The sequence below is a fragment of the Takifugu flavidus genome, chromosome 12, assembly GCF_003711565.1.
Source record: "Takifugu flavidus isolate HTHZ2018 chromosome 12, ASM371156v2, whole genome shotgun sequence".
In the NCBI taxonomy this organism is placed as follows: domain Eukaryota; kingdom Metazoa; phylum Chordata; class Actinopteri; order Tetraodontiformes; family Tetraodontidae; genus Takifugu; species Takifugu flavidus.
Window position 1 is genome coordinate 14,173,565 of NC_079531.1, and position 20,459 is coordinate 14,194,023.

General features: G+C 55.0%; 2 protein-coding genes across 2 annotated transcripts in view; one reads left to right on the forward strand and one right to left on the reverse strand.

Moving 5' to 3' along the window:
- Positions 1 to 743: 743 nt before the first annotated feature.
- On the reverse strand, positions 744 to 4,374 carry pipox (pipecolic acid oxidase). Its single transcript, XM_057048651.1, has 8 exons — positions 4,200 to 4,374; positions 3,725 to 3,873; positions 3,212 to 3,425; positions 2,545 to 2,727; positions 2,144 to 2,296; positions 1,811 to 1,960; positions 1,643 to 1,718; positions 744 to 1,038 (listed from the first exon to the last, which is right to left on the reverse strand). Exons 1-8 carry the CDS (start codon positions 4,308 to 4,310, stop codon positions 908 to 910), a joined length of 1,167 nt encoding a protein of 388 aa, XP_056904631.1. The 5' UTR covers positions 4,311 to 4,374; the 3' UTR covers positions 744 to 907.
- Positions 4,375 to 7,226: 2,852 nt separating this feature from the next.
- The window catches only part of sez6b (seizure related 6 homolog b), a 39,537-nt gene continuing 26,304 nt past the window's right edge, over positions 7,227 to 20,459 (forward strand). Inside the window, 1 exon segment of the mRNA XM_057049213.1 lies at positions 7,227 to 7,560. Within this exon segment, the coding sequence (XP_056905193.1) occupies positions 7,446 to 7,560 (115 nt within the window). The 5' untranslated portion in view covers positions 7,227 to 7,445.

A 20,459-nucleotide genomic window follows, 5' to 3' on the forward strand; every position in this document is an offset into this window, starting at 1 on the left:
TTTCTCTTTTCCCCCACTAAAGATGCATTTTAAGCTCCGCCTCCTGATGGGGGGGGGGGGGGCAGCAGCAGACGGGTCAACAGGAAGCTTCTGTGGGAACACGCTCCGGCCGCCATGGTTCCTCTCCCGGATGGATCGCTGCCGAGCTCATTAGCCTTCCAAATGCCCCCCCCCATGCCTCTGACCTCATGTCGAGCTGACAGCCCCTCAGCTGCCCCAGGAGGGGGGGCGGGGGTCCAGACCTGGTACCACCTCATCCGGAGCCTCGCTAATCTGGATCCCAGCCCGCTAACGTTAGCACTGACACTGATAGTGATCTACCAGTTAGCTAAGCGTGTTAGCAGCTAGCCCATTAATCAGGCGAGGGTCCGATAGCGGAGATGCTAACATTGAACCGCCTCTGCTGCGCTAACGCGTTAGCGCTTTTGTCAGCGGCGCCGGTGATTATTGGCTGTTGACCACCTGCGTTAGCATCTTTGATGTCCTTTAATTCTGCTCGTTTCCTTAATGGCTCTCCAGGATCCGTCTGAGTTGTCGGCCGTCGCCGGCGTTCCGCTGCATAATTTTCCCATTCCCGCTGATGGCGGCGCGGCGCTCCTCCTAATGGGCCGTCTGATTGGTGATTAAGATGTTTACCGGTAACGGCGCCTGGCGACGGGCCGGCGGCTCCAGAGCTGATGTGTTTTTAACCGTCGGCTCATCGGCAGCAACGGAAACTCGGCGATGCAGGAAGAGACGGGAGAAACGGAGGAACGCCGTCCTTTATTAGCCAATCACAGAGCCCCGATTAGGCGGGAACGAGGGCGAGCGGCACCACGTGACCCTGGGGTCCGGACGCAGCAGGTGACGGGCACGTTAGCTCGCGTGCTCGGCTCCCGCGGCGCACGTTTAGCTCGTCGCTCCCGCTTCAGAGGGCGGATTTGATTTTCTGGCGGAAGCGTGCGATCCGGAAAGGTGAAAGGTCGTGGGACGGCTCCTCCCCCTGGCTGAGCTCGCACAGCAGCTTCCCGATCAGCGGCCCGAACTTGAATCCGTGACCTGGGGGCGAGAGGTCGCAGCGACGGTTAGCATCGGCAGGGCGGGAACACGCGTCGCCCGCTTGTTGCTACGGGCAGACGGCAAAAGTGGGCGGGGCCGAGGGACGCCGCACGCCGCCGCCTGACAAAAGTCCCCCCCGACTTTGATGTGGCGACTGCGGATTCTCATCTCGCCACGTGCAGAGAAGCTCAACACGGCCGAGCCCGCAGGGTGACTGTCACCATGGCAACCGTGGCACTTGCTTTAAAGCACTTGTGTCAGGCTTTGATGACAAACGCACCGAGTGGAGGGCGGCGAGGGGGAGGAGGAACATCCGTCAACTTCTCCGACTCGCTTAAGGCGACATCCGCCAGGGGGCGTCGTCAACGCCGCGGCGCTAACCAGCGTCAAACCTTTTTCTTTGATCTTTCTTTGATATTTCATGAAGATCAGAAAAAAGACGGAAATCAAGGGGAAAAATGCTAACTCTGCCCCGCTAGGCGACTGCAGGTAAAGTATTTTTAGCTGTTAGCATCATTAGCACATGATTCACTTCGCTCCGCTTTTGCCGCGGCTGATGTTGATTAGCAACGTGGGCTAATCCCGCTAACGAGCCCATCCGTACCTGAGAATCCGGCGCCGATCACGATGTTGCTGTGGGCGGGGTGTCGATCCAGCACGAAGTGACTGTCGGGCGTCATCTACAACGACAGGAAGCCCAGCAGGCTAGCTCGAATTAGCGCTCGCTGAAACCACGAAGCTATTCTCGTGTTCGGATACAGGTGACGCCCACCGTGTACATGCAGGTCTCCACCACGGCAGGTTCTGGTACCAGGCCCGGCAGCACGCGGGCCACGAAGCGCTTCAGCACCTCCACGTCCCACCCGGACGCGTCTCTGTCCCTCTGGTCCGGATCCGTTCTCACGCCAATGTGGTTGCACACCTGCGCGGGAGGAACCGGCGTGACACACCTGCGGGTCCACAGGAAGGACGCTACCGCAGAGGCTAGCGCCGCTAGCGACCGTAGCCATGGCGATAAAGGTGAATTTATATTTCAATTTCCTTTTTCAGACTAGGCTCCGCCTCCTCTGAAGCGTGTTTCCGTGGTTACCGGGGCTCCACCCACCTTCACCAGACCCGGGTACTCGTGCGACGGCAGCCCGTAGATGTGGTGCTCAGACTCCTCCCCCTCCGTCAGGATGAAACACGGGAAGCGGTTGTTGGCGTCGTACGTTCCAGGAACCTTCTCCCGCCAGTAGCACACCTTCATCCTCATCACCTGGAGCAGGAACCAGCGTCACTCACACACTCACACACACACTCACACACACTCTCTCACACACACACACTCACACTCTCACACTCTCACACACACACACTCTCACACACACACTCACTCACTCACACTCATACACACTCACACACACACACTCACTCTCATACACACACTCACACACACTCACACACACACTCTCATACACACACACTCACACTCACTCACACACACTCACACACTCACACACACACCTCCAGGGGCAGCTGGAGTCCGGTCTGAGCCAGAACCCTGTTGGCCCAGGCTCCGACTGTGATCACCACACTCTTGGCTCGGTACACTCCGGCGGCGGTGGTCACCGTCACCACGGCGCCCGGCTCCACCCCCGTCACCGCCTCGTTGTCTCTGATGACCCCGCCCAGTTTCTCAAACTGATCCTGGCGGGTGAAGGGGAGGAGTCACAGAGTTAGCGAACGCACACGCCGACCTTGGCTAACCACCCAAACACATGTGCTACGATGGCCCCGCCCATAAATTAGCATAAAGGAGGCTTCATTTGGGCTCGACGGACGCTAACGGCGGAACACTACCCAGAACGCCGCGCTGACACGGCGCCGGTTCTCCTCGGCTGCCTCCTGACAGAAGCGGCTAATGTGGATTTATAGCCGGCGGCTACTTGGCGGTTCTGCTCCTGCCCCACTCAGAAAGAGCCGGAATTTCAGGCTTTTGTTAAACGGCGGCGGTTGCGCTAACGTTCGCTAAGGCTACACACATCAAAGCCTGGTTCCACATTGGTGCTTTCATCCGTGGAACTCCAGCGAGTGATGATTAACAGGGCTGGACTTCGTCACCCCGCTTATCTGCCCTCTCCACATGTTAGCATTAGCATGTGGTGCGTTGCCAACCGGCCTGAACCCGTACCCGCGCGGTCTTCAGCGCACGGTCGGCGTACAGGATCCCGGCGCCGACGTCCACCAGCGCCTCGTTGCCCTCCGGCAGGTTGACGTTGGGGATGTGCTGGCTGAAGTTGCCCCGGCTCAGGGGCACCAGGGGGATCTGGTTCCTCAGCATGGTGGCCTTCGTCTGCTGGTAGGCGTGGCTATCCGGCGGCCCCATGACCAGCAGGCCTGTCTGCCTGAGGGGGAGGAGATCAAAGAGATCAAAGGCAAGCGCATCATCATGATTTTGATTGTTTAGTTTGAACTTGACCGCAGGCTAACTGTTAGCATGATGTTCAGAGCTGCCTGTTGATAGCTAACCTTTATTACCGTTGTTATTGTCCTGTAATAAAAGAGGACATCCGGAGAAGCTTTTATTCCTGACGTTCCTTTACAGTCTGGAGCGAACCTTGATCTCGCATGACTGAGCTAGCTGTTAGCATAGCAACCGTTCCCTCGTCGTTTTGGCGCTCACCCAGGCCGGGTCGCCACCCACCTGTACAGCTTGACGCCCGTCTCCCTCTCCAGCTGGGCCCACAGCTGGTAGGCCTGGTGCATCATGGGAATGTAGAAGTCCTGCTCGTAGGCCTTGCGGATGATCCGGGTCTGGCCGTGGGAGCTTCCCCGGGTGTGGGGCAGCAGGAACTGGATCAGGGCGGAGACGTTCGGGTCATTTCAGGGTTAGCTGCGCGTGCTAAGCTAGCAGACAGAGGACGTTCTGCTGGGGACGAACTTTGATGAGTTCCTGAACTGATTGGTGGCCGCGCTGCCGCCCCCTGGTGGCCGACAGCGGCCTCGCCAATAAAACATGTTTACGGTTCGTTAGTGGCGCGAAAACAGGATCGATTCTGTTTGAACTGATTTGTTATGACGGAGTTACAGTCTTTATTTAAATGGGAAACTTTCGGTTCATGTTTTTATGAACTGTTCTGGACTCACGGACGTGGAACCGACACCGAGGCCCGACCCACCTGCTCCAGCAGAACCGTCCTCTTCCGCCGCTTGGCCAGCTCGTAGGCCGTGAAGGAGCCCTGGACCCCGGCCCCGATCACCACGCAGTCGTACAGGTCGCTGGTCGACATCGCGGAAGGTCCTGGTTCCGGTGCGGCCAGCTAATTTAAGACGTCTTCGGGACACGCCCACCTCCGACCGGAAACCGGGACGGGAGCGTGTTCCCGCAGTTTAGACTGTCAGGTGCAGGTGACGGTTAAAAAAACGTAATGTGAGTATAAAAGTAGCGCGTGTCGCGACCTCATGATGTTAACCACTTCCGGTGTTGATCAGAACCAGAAGAAAGAAGAATAATTACCGAGTAATTTAGCCTGACGGGCAAAAATCAGGAGATTGTGAAACCCCCGTCTGTAACTTTAACCAGCGGTGGAAGTCCGCATACGGGCCTGACACGCGCACACCCATGCGCGTGTCTCTCTCTCTCTCTCTCTCTCTCTCTCTCACACACACACACACACACACACACACACACACACACACACATACTTCAGTCTTCTGGGACGACCTCAAGCTATCTGAGCTGTGGCTAATGTGTTTACCACCACGTGCTTCCTTCACACTGTCAGCTGGTTCGTTCCCACGTGCTTGTTTTTACCTGTTCCAGCTTTTGATCTCTCCTCTGATGCGGACGTGACCCCCCCCCCCCCCCCATCCCCGCCCACCCAGCCAACCTTCGTACGAGCAGTTCTCGTTGGCGATCGATCAGAGATAGCTCGCTGCCATCGACCTCTGCAGCGAGGAGCGGCGCGTCCGTGCTGCAGATCCACTCCGGCCATTACCGCCCTGTCACTGCCGGGCTTGAACCCGATAACAACAGCCAACGCCGGGTTGCCATAGCAACGGCGTGTTTGGTAAAAGAAACAGGCATCGGATGAGCTCAGCGTTTAGCGGAAACCTCGGGTTTGGTCAGAGACGCGGAAGCTGTTGGCGTGACAACAGCAGGCCCGGCAGATGGACCTGCTGAGGGTCAGCTGACCCTGGTTTCCATGGCGAGCTGGTCGGGACGGATGGCGGCGGCGATGTCAGCGAGATGAACAGCGGGACGTGGTGGCGGCCTGAGACGGTTGTTGCTGAGAACAAGATGGTCCGAACTGTTGCTGGCGGTCCAGGAGTCCACCCGCCATCTCTCTGGCTCCGCCCACATGGCGCTGGACCACTTCCACAGCTATTCTGGAACTTTTCCAAACTTTGGAAATGTTGAAAAGATCAAAGGCAAACTCAAATGAAAGGGCAGCTAATGTGTGGCCGGCCTTCGGCGCTCCTCGCCTGCACCTGCTGGCCATAGGCTCAGTTTATGCTAACGCTAGCCAGCCACAGTCGGTCCACATTAGAACATCAAAGGTTCTGTGAATACTTAATCAGACGGACCATCGATCTCTCTAACAGGACGGCCTTCATGGCGCCTGCACGGCTCCGCGGAGAGAAACTGAGACATCAGCCGGCTGTTTATGGTCCGACCATCTGCTGCCGCTCCTACGTTAGCGCTCCGCACGCTGGCGGCGGCGAGGCCTCGCTGGGCGGCGTCTCTCCACTCTGATTGTGATGTGATGAACGTTCAGACGCTCCAAAACTGATTCTTTAGGCAGCGTTTCTTTTGTTGACAAGCTGCTATGCTATACATCCCAGTTCCTGTTAGCATAAATACCGTAGACGCTAACATTAGCGGCGCCTGACCAGACACGTGGTCGTGTTTTTAAACCATAAACGGACAAATAAACGACACGCTTGTGCATCGTAACTGTAAATATGTGCTGAAACACTGAGCCGTGTTGCTAATGAGCGCTAGCAGCCAGTAAACAAACAAAGGCTGCCAGAATGACCAAATGTTTCTCCTTGGCTGCTAGCGTTAGCAATCTGCTGCGACGCGACAGCTGCATTTCTGGACTGGAGCTCAGACCAGTTGTCGTTGACACAAAAACGAGATTATTAACGGATCGATGGTGACACGAGCTGGAAACGCAGCTACGCGACACATGCTAAAGGCCACGTTAAAGAAGGTGCTTCTCACCTGGCGTTGCCGGCGGCGATGGACGTGCTAAATATCGAGCAGTTGTAAATATTCATGGAAGCGCGAGGATCGAGGAGCATGTGAGGAATAACTGAGGCCTCCTGAATAACGAGCAGCTTCTCCTGCTTCACACCTCCACTCTCCTCTGATGTTAGCAGCCATCAGACGCCGCTAACGGCTAGCGGAGAGACGCTGGAGCCTGGCGTTAGCGTGGGAGGGGACCCGAGCACTGTCCACGTAAACATCTGAGATCAAAGAAGTCAAAAAAAGAGACAAAAGCTAATGGTCTAACGTATATGCTAACCTATGTGCCGTATATGCTAACCTATGTGTGAGCATTACTGTCAGTCGGAGGCAGGAAAACTGAGGAGTCGCTCAGCGTTGTCTTCTGTAGGTCCTGTAGGCTAAAGCTAGCTAACATTAGCGCCGCCGCTGAACCTTAAAATATTATATCATTAAATGACGTTTTTAGCATCAATCTGCGTAAGAAAAAGAAGAAAAGAAGGTTTTAATTGAATTTTTTGCTTTGATGTCCTTAATTAAAAGGATCTTACTCCTGAACTGATACTTTATATCTTAGATGCTGATAAATGTGATAAATTCCCCAGTAAAACAAACAAAAACGAGTTTAAATTTGGAAATTGGAATCTCCCATCACGACTTTTGGGTTTTAAAGCAAAAAAAAAAAAAAAAAAAGTCACCTTTTCCTGAGATTTACATTTCTTTCTGGGAAAAACTTCAGGATGATTTGAAGTTTTTGGTCGGATCCAAATCAAAGCAATAAAACAGCCCGACCACGTGACTCCAGAAGGGCCGTTCCGATCCTCGTTTTCCTGTAATTGCCCCCCCCTCCCCAACCCGCTGAGATTCGAGCGGTTGTGGGTTCGGATCCCATGTCAGGACCAATCAGGATGGAGGGCTGCGGCGGGGCGCTCGTGCCTCATCGCTGGCTCCTCATTGGCTGTCAGACGGTCGGAGCTGTCCGCGGTGCTGCACGCGGCTGCCGCCAGCAGCACTCAGCCTGTCCGCGGCCACGCTGCTGGGATCAGCCCGAACCGAGCCCGAGTCAGCCCACACAGCCGAGGAGGAGGAGGAGGAGGAAGAAGAAGAAGAGAAGAAGAAGAAGAAGAAGAAGAGTGGTTCTCTGGCACTTCGTTCCGCCTCCAGGAGGAAAAGTGTTGGAGCTTCGGGAGCCGCGATGAAGGAGCGGAGACCGAAGAGCGGAGCGGCGCTGCCGCTGCCGCGTCTGCCGCTGCCGCGTCTGCCGCTGCCGCGTCTGCTGCTGCTCGCGTGGACGGCCGCCGCCGCCGCAGGTAAGAACCGCTCACTCCCGCAATGTTCCCGCTCCTGCGTGTGTCTCCGAAGCGTGCGCGTGTGGTCGCGCGCTCGCTTGTTCTCACCTGAGAGTCTTCGGAACAAACACGACCCATCAAGTTTCCATCAGCAGATTAAAGCGCGGCTGTTCCGCCCTCGTGCGTAGACGCGCGCGCTTTCCCGGATTTTAGCGGGATTAAAGGTGGGAACAGGTGAGGACGCTGCGCGAGCTGTGAGGGCTCCTTTCTTCCTACTTTTCACCCTTCTCCTGGATTTATCCTGCATAGTTTTAATGGAATTCTGATTGTTCTTCACTCACAAATGTTCCACTTTTGTCACAATTATGGATTTATTCCTAATTATTGATTTTATTCCTAATTATTGATTTTATTCACAATAACTGATTTTATTCATAATTATTGATTTTATTCACAATAACTGATTTTATTATGCAGCATTTTGGCAGAAGTGAATCTGAAATCCGCGCTGACCTTAAACACCTCGGGTGTGTTGTCATGGCGACGACCGATGTGACGATGTGGCAGGTCAAAGGTCACAGAGTTAAACGCCGTTGTGAGCACGTCGCGATCTTTGAGGTTTTTGGCTTCCGGAGCGCCGCAGAGGTCGTGTTGGGACCTTGTCCGGAAAAAAGCGGGAATATCGCGTGAGCCTACGTGAATTAGCTTCCAGCCGCCGTGTTTCGAGCCCACGATGCAGCAGATGACGGGCGGTGGCGGCGAGAGCGGCGCCCTGGGGGGTCGACCTCCGAGGCCCACGCTTGCTCCGGTTCTGGTCACGGTCGAACAACGGGATCAGCTCAGGGGACGCGTGGTGGATCCCGACGCGGACTCCTGAGACTCGGGGCCTGGTCACATGACCACGAGGGCTGCGTTTCAGAGTACAACAGACGGACCCTTTGGATCTGGGTCAGGAGAACGCAGGTGTCCCACTTAGACTCCGCCCCCTACGCCCGCCGTAAAAATAGCGGTGCGGTCAAAATGTTAGTGGTCGGGCGGTTACCATGGTGACGGGACTGTCTGGCTAAAAAAAGGCAGCTAACGCCAAGGCATAAATGCATTTGATGCTAGCTTGTTTTACGCTAGCTTAGCTGTTTCTTACCTGTTTTATTCCGATGGAATTCATCACGTCTGAACGGTGACGCTAATCCTGACGTTGCTACTGTGGTTAACTTTTCTGGTGGAGCCCCGCCCTCTTCCCCGCCCTCTTCCCCGCCCTCTTCCCCGCCCCTTCCCGCCCCATTTCCCCGCCCCCTCCCCGCCCCCTCCATCACAGCAGAAAAGCAATTTGCTCTGAGTGTCGCTGATCTGATGGAATCAGCGCCGCTTCACGCCGGAGAAGCAGGAAGTGGCGGCGGGCGGAGGACACGGCGCCTAATTAAAGGACGCAGTTTTATGAATGCGACCATCATTCCATTCTGAGGGGGGGCAGGGTGGGGGGGGGCTCTCAACACCTGCTTTCCTGTAATGGCTGATTAAGCTATCAAGGGCTATTCAGAGCACCGCGGCTATGCTATCATGCTACTTGTCTTTGAGTCCTCTTTCACTTTGAAGAAGCCCCCCCCTCCCCCTCTGTGGGGGGGCGGGGGGGCTGTTCAGTCTTTTGTATCCTGAACTCTCTGTGGTTTATCCCCCCCCACTCAGATGTTAACAGGATGTGAGCCTTTTCAGCGCCACCTGCTCTGTGTCGCCGTCACCTGCTCCTTCCCGTCGTGCCGTCAACAGTAGCTCCGCTAGCTCCGCTAGCTCGGCTCTCTGATGGTTTCCGCCCCTTTTCTCCGTTTGGTTCTAAATCTGACGATCAAACGTGTCCGAACCCGATTCTTCCCCATTATGGTTCCCGGGAGGCGGCGGCGTCTTTAGTTAGCGCTGCTAAATCCGCGTCTGTCCCAAATCAGCGGCTAATCTGAGCTGCGTTTGACTTGGCGCCTTTTCGTGACCTCGCGGCTCTGCTAGCCTTCCCGCCCAATCAGGGTGTGAATATCCAATCAGGAGGATCTGAAGGCCGTGACGACCTTTGACTGAACTCTTCTGGAGTTTTGCTAAAACTTTTTCTTTTTTATTCCCCAGATTTCATCTTGAGATAAAGAGGAAACTTAGCGTTAGCCGTTCGCTAATGACCAGCTTTTCTGGTTATATTTTAGCAGAAGAAATCAAGTTTTTTCTCCAGTTTTGGACAAATGAACAGATGATTGCGAGCAGAAGATGCTAGCTAGCTGTGAATTGTGTCCTCTTTTCCCCTCGGTTGACCTTTGACCCGCCTCTGCTGCTGCCTCCAGGTCGGAGCGCCTCAGCATCGACCGGCGGCGGCGGTGCAGAACGACTGTTAGCTCAGTCTGTTAGCGCTCCGCGCCGCGCTGGCAGCGTTTACACACCTGGCTAATTGAGGCTGGCGCCATGAGCCAAAGACGTTTGCACTCCGATTACGAAGGTGACGAGCGCTCCGTGAGACGGCGCTCTGGACCCGAGCCGGGAGGAGGGTCGGAGCTGATGGACGGTGGCGGTTACGTGCGCGGTTCCAGGACGGGTTTGGCTAAAGCTAGCAGAGAAGAGAGACAGCAGTGAGCAGGGGGGGGGCGTGGCCTCCTGACCTCACAGCCATTATATGAGTTAGCATTAGCCTGCTAACTAGTTCCTTAAGCTTTAAAGTTGTCTAACGTGGCTTTGAAAAACGTGCCGAGCTCGGCGGTTTGCTCCGGTCGCCTGGAAAAATCTGGAATTTTGCTGCTGCGGAAACAAACGAAGGTGACGGAGATGCGCGCTGATGGCTAACACGACTTTATACTCCGGTTTTCACCGCATCAGCTGTTTTCCTCGGCGCCGTATTAGAATGATTATTCATTCAGCAGCTGAATGTGTCAGCGGGTGTGTGTGTGTGTGTGTGTGTGTGTGTGTGTGTGTGTGTGTGGGGGGGGGCGCTTCTGGAGAAAGATGTTTTCCTGATGGCGACTTTATCAACCAACTCTTCATATGTTTTAATCAGGCTCACAATAAAAAGGGGGAGTGAAAGGTCAGAAAACCCCCCCAGGCTAACGCTAATGCTACCGCTGTAGCATTAGCGTTAGCCGGCGACTGGAGCAGAAAACAAAATGGCTGAAATTTCAGATGCTAGAATGGTAAAAGAGACGCAGGTGACGCCAGGAAACAGCAAAATCTGCCGAATCTTCACGCTAAAACCAACCAAACAGGCCCCGCCCCTCCCGTAGACCACGCCCCTCACAAGGGCCCGCCTCTTCCTGCTAGCAAAGAACACCTTAGCTCTTAAAACGAGGTAGAAAAAGGAGGGAAACGAGCCTTTTCCCGTCATGCTAACTCATCGTGAACCCGCCAGAGAGAACCGTCGTTACCGCAGCGACGTCGGCGCCACCGGACCGGCGTCCTGCTCCGCTGCCGCCGCCATCAGGACCCCCGGGTCTTCGAACACTGACTGAACGCCACGCTCTCTAAAGCGCCGTCTCCATAATAGCTCCAGTGGCTCAGCGCCACGTCAACGCTTCCTTTTCATGTTTTTGTCAGATTTATCCTTGAATGAACCGTCTGCGTCTCCCAGCGCAGGCGAGCCGCCGCTCCTGCTAACGGCTGCTCCTGCCAACGGTCGCTCCTGCTAACGGCCGCTCCTGCTAACGGTCGCTCCTGCTAATGGTGGCTCCTGCTAACGGCCACTTCTGCTAATGGTGGCTCCTGCTAACAGCCGCTCCTGCTAACGGCCGCTCCTGCTAACGGCCGCTCCTGCTAACGGCCGCCTCTGCTAACGGTGGCTAGCTGAGAAGCTACAATAAAATATTCACCACCTTTGTGTCCCTTGTCAGGCGGTTTCGGCAGGGTGAACACGGGCGGGGCATCAACAACGCCTTTTAAAGCCAGCAACGAAGTCACTTCCTGTTCGGAGCAACAACGGTGATTCCGGGGCGGGGGGGGGGGGGTTGGCCTCTCTGAGGAGGGGGCAACAGGGGCAAATCTCACAGGAGAGGCAATTTGGAAGAGCATTAACCACAGCCTGGCCTCTGACGGTTAAGCTCAACACACACTCACACACACACACACACACACACACACACACACACACTCTCACACACACACTCTCTGGGGACTCGTTCACCTGCTGACCTCACGGGGGGGGGGATTATCACAGGCTGGACGGCCGCCGCTCACATTGACCTTGTGCGTCTACGAGCGCTAATTTCACATATTTCTTGTATAGAAATGAGACTTAACCAACATTAAACGTTGAAACAGCAGCAGCTAGCGTAGCTTAGCTTCATCAAAGATGTCGAAGTGGCGTGGCGGACGCAGGTCGAACCTCCCGGGGAGCACTGAACCCTTTCATACGCAGCCGCGTCGATTAGCCTGTTTCTCGCGCGTCGACCTAGCGTTCGCGGTGGCAGCTGTCAGCACAAACCTCCATTAGCCTCCATCCGTGGGGCAGCAGGCTGGGCGTTCCCGCTCCTTCCCTCTGCCCAGACCCTTCCTCCACTCCTGTTTTCCAAGGCGTTCCCAGGCCACCACCAGGACGAGACCCTGAACCTCAGCCCAAGGCCCGCCCCATTGATGCTAAGCTAGGTCTTCCCCGTGGCTAAAGATCAAGCTCACGTGTGTGATATTCGTAGCGCTGCGCAGGTAATGTAGCTTTTATATTAGCCGCCGCTAAAAGAGCTTGATTGCTTGTTCAGCTCCTCCAACGTTCCCGTTGCCTCCAAACGAGCCAGAACTTTTCCCGAGCGACTCGGCACCGATTGTTGACGCTGGTGTCAGTTTACCGTTAGCAACGCGGAGCGTTTCTTTCTGTCGTCCCATTGGTCACCGCTGCCGGACAGGAAATGACAACTGGACAGGAAATGAACCCAATTAAACTGACAGAATTGTTAAAAAAACCCCACTAATTATCCGTAAACGTCCCGGCTGATTCCCTCCTGAGGAGTCGGATTATTGTTTGTGGCAGAACCGCTCTCCCATTAGCCGACTGCCGGGTTTGTTTACATGTGCGGGGCGCGGCGTGCTAATCAGCCGGGTCTTGATTGAGATTGGCGGGTAGCGCCGCGACAATCAGCGTTAGCTGCTAGCTTCCAGCTGCGGGTGTTTTGGGCGAACACAGCGATCACACCTGTGATGCTAGCGGCGACGCAGGTGAGCGGCCACTTCCTGTTTGCGTCCCCCCTCCTTTAGCTTCAGGCGGCTACGCTGCTGCTCACCTGAGAGCTTCTTGTTCCCCGGCTCATAAACTGCACTGCGCTATCGATCGGTGGAGTCCAGCGTATTAGCGCTGATGGATCGGCGTCTCCGTGACCCACCTGTCAATGGAACGAGCCCGATGGCAGATAGAGACGGCGAGGAGGCGGGGCGAGCTGCTCGGGGTCGCCTCTGGGTGACTGTGGCGGTGGAGGGGGGGCAGGAAGTGCCCCCGAGCCCAAGTGGGTTGTTAGCGTTAGCATGAGCCAGCACGAGGCGACGGCAGGCGGCCAATCAGGTCGTAGCATCGTTAATCTGCTCTGATGGCGTTAACGTGTCGGCTCGGGGGGGCGGAGCCACCGGCCGCGCTATTAATCCTGATCCAGGTCATCACTCCATTAGCGAGGTGTCCCCCGCTCCGCTCCGCGCTCTGACACGCCGGATCAGCCGGTTGTCAAGGTCGGAGCGTTTCATTTGGACGGGGGGGGGAGGGGGCGAAGGGGGGGGGGGCGGTCTCCGTGGCGACCACCGAGGTGACAGCCAGACGTGTCGTTCAGTCTCCACGGATGATTTGGAAGCGCCGCACGCTGAATGAGAGGCCATCCGTACGTGCTTAGCATCAGGTAGCTTAGCATCAGGTAGCTTAGCATCAGGTAGCTTCCGGAACAGTTTCCCGGTTCTGGAGCTGCCTGGGAGCGTCGGTTGGGGGTGAAAAGGTCGCGGCTAACAGTTGCCGACCTTCTGCAACCGTCCAATTAAGCCGATATCGGAGCACCTCTGCCGGTACTCGTCAATATTCCCGATATTCCCCGGCCGCCGGGCTCCCCGTCGGTTCACTTACGCTCAGCGGGAACACGAGCCGCTACTTCCCGGCCCAAAACTCCGGCCCTGAAGGGATGCGGGACCCTTCCCGGACCCTCCGGGTCCGTCTGAGGGGGTTTCCTGACAGGTCTGAGGTTTTCCGAGGAAACTTGCTGGTTCTGCTCCGGGTTCCTTCCCAGCGTTTGTCCTGCCAAGGCTGCCTTGCTCAAGGGTCAGATGGTTCCGATCGGGATGAATGATCCCAGGAGCTGATCCGGTGCTTCCGGAGCCGTCCCGGCTGCTCCTGTTTTCTTCTCCCCTCTGGAACTCTGCCTCAGTCGTCTTTCAGGGAACACCGGCCGGCCCAGATCTCCGTTGCTCCCCGGGGAGCCTGCGGGCTAAAGGCAGGGGAGATTAATGAGCTTTAGAGTGGATCTTTGACTGATGCCCCCCCCCCCGAGACCCGGCTGGCTCCGTGCACTCTTTAATTAAAGGGAATCATTGCGCCGCCACGGATCCGCCGGGATCCACTTAATACCTTAAACACGGCTCAATAAGAGCAGCCGGAGCTCCTGATGTGGTTCCGGGATTCCTTGCTGGGTTCCTGGAGCAACTTCTCCGAAACAGGAAACAGGAAGTGAGCGGAGTCGCGTTCCTCCGGGCTTCACCTCCCATGATGGAATTTTACAGACTCAAATTGGATTCTGGGAATCTGCAGCATCAAAGCATCTCGGCGTTCCGGTCTGTTCTCGTGCCGTCGGTCCCGTCTGATCCGATTACCTGGGTCGTTCTACCCTCGGAGCGTCGGACATTCCGGCGGACTCACCGGCTCTGCAGGACCCGGAATGGCTGCTTTCCTACTGGACTCTTGTTGCTAACATCGGCACATCGTGAGATCCCAATCCTTTGATTTGCACTTTGATCCTTTTCAGCTGGACCCTTCAGCCTCTCGTCCCACCGCTCCGTTCTGGTTAGTGGCGGGAAATGGGAATTCTAATCAGGAAACGGCGCCATGGGTGGTCACGAGTCTAACCTGGACCGCCGCAGCCGGGCTGGATCAGAATCCCAATCGGAATTCTCTTCTTCCCAAGAGGCGGGGCCAAAGAGCAGCCGCCGTTTTAGTCAGAACATCATGTTTTCCTTTTTATGGACTTTTGCTTCCGGGACTGAACCGCACATGCTGCTGGCCTGGTTCAAGCATGTGTGTGTGTGTGTGTGTGTGTGTGTGTGTGTGTGTGTGGTGTGTGTGTGTGTGTGTGTGTGTGTGTGTGTGTGTGCACCAGAACACAGATCTGTGAATGTGCCATTCAGGTGACTAATGAAGCTCTGGGCCCGGCTCGCGGCTTCATGCAGCACCACAGATGATAGTGGACACACACACACACACACACACACACACACACACACACACACACACACACGGTGTTTCTCTGTTCTGGGCTCGTGGTGCTGAGGTGTGAGGAGCAAATGGAGATGTCTGAGGGTGGCAGGTGATGGAGCGGAAGGGCCCAGCACGGCCCATCACTCACAGTAATGCCTCCATTACCTTGACGTGCGCGTGCACGTGCGTGTGCACGTGTGTGTGTGTGTGTGTGTGTGTGTGTGTGGCGCTGCGGCCTGTTCCATCTGCAGTGTTTACCCGTTAATCCGCCAGGCGGGTTGTGTTGTCGCTCGCTCAGTTGGATTTACTGTTAAATTTAGCTTCACATGCTAACGCTAAGGTGTTAGCTTCTTTCGGAAAAATCCCAGATGAGTTTGAGATTCCGCCTGGATGCACGACGTTCCACCTGACACCCCCCCCCCCCCCACCCCCCCACCTGCATGAATTCTCAGAGCTTTTGCTGTTTCCTGACCTCATTTTGACTCTTTTATTTCTTTATTTTCCACGCGAGCGTTGACGAAGATGAAATATTCAGACTCTAATATTAGCGTGGCTGAAGCCCCGCCCCCCCAGGTGTCACCTGGTCTTCTGGGGCTTCATAAAAATCTTCTCTGCTGATTCTGCTGCCTGAATTATTTATCCAGCCAGGAACTAATCCGCCGTCGTTCCTCTTCTCTTCCTCCTGCCTCACGCTGAGCTTTAGCATTAGCAGCTAGCGTTAGCAGCTAGCGTTAGCAGCTAGGTGATCAACAGTCTGCTAAAGTCAGGCAGTAAACACATGAAGTTCACCTTCTCTGGCCACTGTAGCCGTCTCTAAGAGCGGGCGTTTCCATGGCAACAGTTAACCTCCACCTGTCAATCAACCGTTTGTTTATTGAATTACTGCTGATGAGGCCTCAGTGATCAGCTGATCAGAACTGATTCGCTAATTGTGTTTGTTTTCTTCAGCTCGGCCCAATTTGAATTAATGAGGTCGTCACGGCGACAGCTGAGCGGAGCTACCGCTATGCATCAAAGCTATCGACGCTAACGTCTTTGAGATCAAAGCAATGGCACCAACAGCTAAACGGCTACGCAGAACGTAGCTTTGAAGCTAATGTTGCGTAGCAACAGCTCAGACCCGAGACATCCAACATCCATCCATCCATCCATCCATCCATCCATCCATCATCCATCCATCCATCCATCCACCCATCCATCCATCCATCCATCCACCCATCCATCCATCATCCATCCATCCACCCTCCATCCATCCATCTCCATCCATCCATCATCATCCATCATCCATCATCCACCCATCCATCATCCATCCATCATCCATCCATCCATCCATCCATCCATCCACCATCCATCCATCATCCACCCATCCATCATCCATCATCCATCATCCATCCATCATCCACCCATCCATCCATCCTCCATCATCCATCCATCCATCCACCATCCATCCATCCATCCTCATCCATCCATCCATCCATCCATCATCCATCCTCCATCATCCATCCATCCATCCATCCATCCATCATCCATCCATCCATCCCCCATCCATCCATCCATCCACCCATCCACTCACCATCCATCCATCATCCATCCATCCATCATCCATCCATCATCATCCATCCATCATCCATCCATCCTCCATCCATCCATCCACCCACCATCCATCCATCCACCATCCATCCATCCTCCATCATCCATCCATCATCCATCCACCCATCATCCATCATCCACCCATCCACCCACCATCCATCCATCCATCCACCATCCATCATCCACCATCCATCCATCCATCATCCATCCACCCATCCATCCATCCAGCCAGCCATCCATCCATCCATCCATCCATCCACCCATCATCCATCATCCATCATCCACCATCCATCCATCCATCCATCCATCCATCCACCATCATCCATCCATCCTCATCCATCCATCCAGCCATCCACCCACCATCCATCCATCATCATCCATCCATCCATCTCCATCCATCCATCCATCCTCCATCCATCCATCCATCCATCCACCATCCATCCACCCATCATCCATCATCCATCCATCCACCCATCCATCATCCACCCATCCACCACCATCCATCCATCCATCCACCCACCATCCATCCATCCACCCATCCATCCATCCACCATCCATCCACCCATTCATCCATCATCCATCCATCCATCCATCCATCCATCCATCCACCCACCCATTCATCCATCATCCATCCATCCATCCATCCATCCACCATCCATCCATCCATCCATCCATCCATCATCCATCCATCCACCCCATCCATCCATCATCCATCCATCCATCCATCCATCCATCATCCATCCATCCATCCATCCATCCATCCATCCATCCATCCATCCATCCATCCGTCCATCAGTCCAAAAGGGTTTTATTTATTTACACACACACACACACACACACACACACACACACCACACACACACACACACACACCACACACACACACACACACTCTCCTCCTTTTCTCTCCACTTGGGAATTCAGGAGTCGTGTTCCTCCTCCGGATCCTTGTCGGACACATGGCGTTCCGCTGGCGTTCCGCTGGGCTCTGCGGCGTTCCCTCCACTTGTCAGGTCACCTGATTCCCCAACAGCATCAAAGCCCCCCCCACCGCCATGTGCTTTGATGTTTGTGCTAACGGAGCTTTTCCACAAATATTGAAATTCCCACGCGACCTGTGGTCCCATGTGGGGGGGGCGGGAGCCCAAAATAACATCCCATAACATTTGCTCTCAACATCACAACCTGCTGATGTTGCTTTGATGTTCGCACCTAGCCTTGCTCCTCTTTGATCTTGCCACACTTCCATTTGTGCAGCGTTTTTCCAGGTGAGGACGCTTCGCCTGAGCTACTATGGTCTGTCTGAGCTCCTGGGTTAGCGAGCGTAACCTTGGCAACGTCTCCCAGAGCCTTTTCATCAGATAAATGCTATATGGCCAAAGCTCCGAGCGCTCAGAGGCACTTGCATCGTATCGAACCGGTTCAAACGTTGTCAGTTACCCTTTAAATCTGCCCCCCCCCCCCCCGCCCATCATTTCCTCCCCCGTCACCTCAGAATGGGCTCCTCTGGACCTGCTGGAGTAAAGAGCCCATCGGCTTATCTGGCGGCGCCACAGAGCCGTAAACACTCATTTCTGTGGCTGTCAGTCGGGGGGGGCGGGCAACCGTGTGGAACGCCGCCCCCCCGCCCCCCATCCCGGCGGGAACAGATTCGGCTCTTTTCTCCTCGTCTCCCCAGAACAACGTTGTCAAACCGCCTCGCTGATTCAGGGCCGACGGTTTGTGGGATCCGTCATCTTTTTTTCCCTCAACAGCTTTTGTGTGAAGAAAAATGACAGTTCGCTGTTTTATTGTGTTTATTGTTGACAAACAATGACTGCTGGCGGCTAAATGCTAAATGCTAAGGGCTCCCGGTGAAACTGGAAAGACCTCTTGTTGCCTTTTAGGCGTTGCTGCTACGGCAGGATGATTAGCCCCTGGAGGCTAAGGCTATTAGCCAACAGCCGAGGGGGCGGTCTAAAATCAACAATGCTAATTTTGGAGCGTGATTTATCGTGTGCTGGCTGCGTTAGCGACAGCGCTCTGACCCTCACTGGACAAGAGTCAGGAACAGCTGCTAACGATGGTTGAAATGTCACAACGTAGCAGAACGTTAGCGATTTAAGCTGACGGGTCCATCAGCTGATCAAAGCAGCCTTTTGCTTTGATCTTCTTCCTGTATTTATGCACCTGCGGAAGTGGGCGGAGCCAGGAGAGACCGATGAGGAGGCTAATAATGCTAAGTGCAGGAAACATCTCAGCTCCTCCGCGTCCTTCATCCTCATTTAGCCTTCCGATCCCTCCTGCATGTTCAGCGGCGGCTGATAGCGGCTCACGGTTTCCACGGTAACGACGTCCTCCTGCCTCGTGCGCGAGAAGAAGCCTCAGAGGTGCACGTGCACCGTGGGGGACACTGGTGGTCAGAGCTAGCACCCTTTCAAGATCAAAGCCTCGGTCTCACGGGGGGCAGAAGTCCGGCCTCCTGCTCGCCATCACACCTCCGACATTCCCAGTCGGCCCCCGCTCACCTGTACTGGTTCGAACCGTGGACGTTCCCAGTGCCGCCAGTGCTGCTTCCTGTCACATCAGCACGTTCCCACCCACTGAATAACGATTCCTGGCACAGCTAACGCGGAAAGCTGCCAAACTGTTTCCGCTTGCCGTCGTCTGATTGGTGGATCAGGGCCTGTTTTCCGTAATTCCTTCATCATCCGTGACAAAGGGAAGTGACAGCTGCTAGAACCAGAGAGGTTCCTGACTCGGAGGAAGGCAGCGGTCCCAGTGTTGGCAGGAGCAGCCAGCGGAATCAAATGCAATAAAAGCATGTCTGGATTAGAGCTCGTTAGGAGAGAAGAGCCTTTAATTGGTTCGGCTTTGTACGGATTCACAAAGAGGCGGCGGCGCTAATCTGCAGGGGGGGGGGGACACGACGGAGGTGGCGGGAGAAGAGAGGGAAGAGAGGGATGTCCTTCCAGAAGCTGTCAGTCAGCTCCTGGAAAATCTGAGTCCTTTGATCAGGATTTATGAGGAATTCCGGAGTAAAAACAAGGTCAAGGGGTGTTTTTGAAGGAACGCTGAGGGCGCGTGGACCAGCAACTCCTTCAGGTTCCGGATCCTCTCAGATCATCCTTGGTCTTCCCTGATGGTCGCTGGTCCTGTCGGAGCATCCTTGGTCTTCCCTGATGGTCGCTGGTCCTGTCGGATCATCCTTGGTCTTCCCGGATCAGCGCTGGTCCTGTCGGATCATCCTTGGTCTTCCCTGATGGTCGCTGGTCCTGTCGGATCATCCTTGGTCTTCCCGGATCAGCGCTGGTCCTGTCGGAGCATCCTTGGTCTTCCCTAATAGTCGCTGGTCTTCTTGGATCCCGGAATATCCTGAAGGCGCTTCATTGGTCCTTGTGGAGGGATTTTCCAGACTCTCCTGTGGACTTCCTGTTGTCTTGACATCAAGGCTGATGAATCGAATTCCGGGTGGGAAGCAGGAAGTCCAGCAGCTGCTGTGTAGCATGTTTAGCATGTTTAGCATGTGTAGTTTCCAGGTTATGGACTCTTTTGGGAGACCTGTGATGCTCATCAATGCCGTGCGTCGCCGCAGGCGGCGTCCGCGCGGTCGATACGAGGAGGGAAATTTTAGAGCGGGAAACATTTGGCCGCAGGCAGCCGTGGATTAAGAGTCTGTTCTGTATTCAAGAGGGCTGAGACGGATCTCCGGAGTCGATTCCGCCGGAGTCCAAAAGCACTCCACAAGGATGCTACGGCTAATAAAACAGGTAGAGAAAATCGGACTCCAACGTTGCTAATTCGGAACGTCTATCAAAGCCGAAGTTTTTCCAGACCCTCAAAATCCCTCGAATCCCTCTGCTAAACCGAATTTCAGGGTGTTTCGGTCATCTCAGTTTCAAGGCTTTGGGATTTCTGGGATGTGAATGTTTGATTAGCTAAATCCAACAAGCTGCAGCAGTGG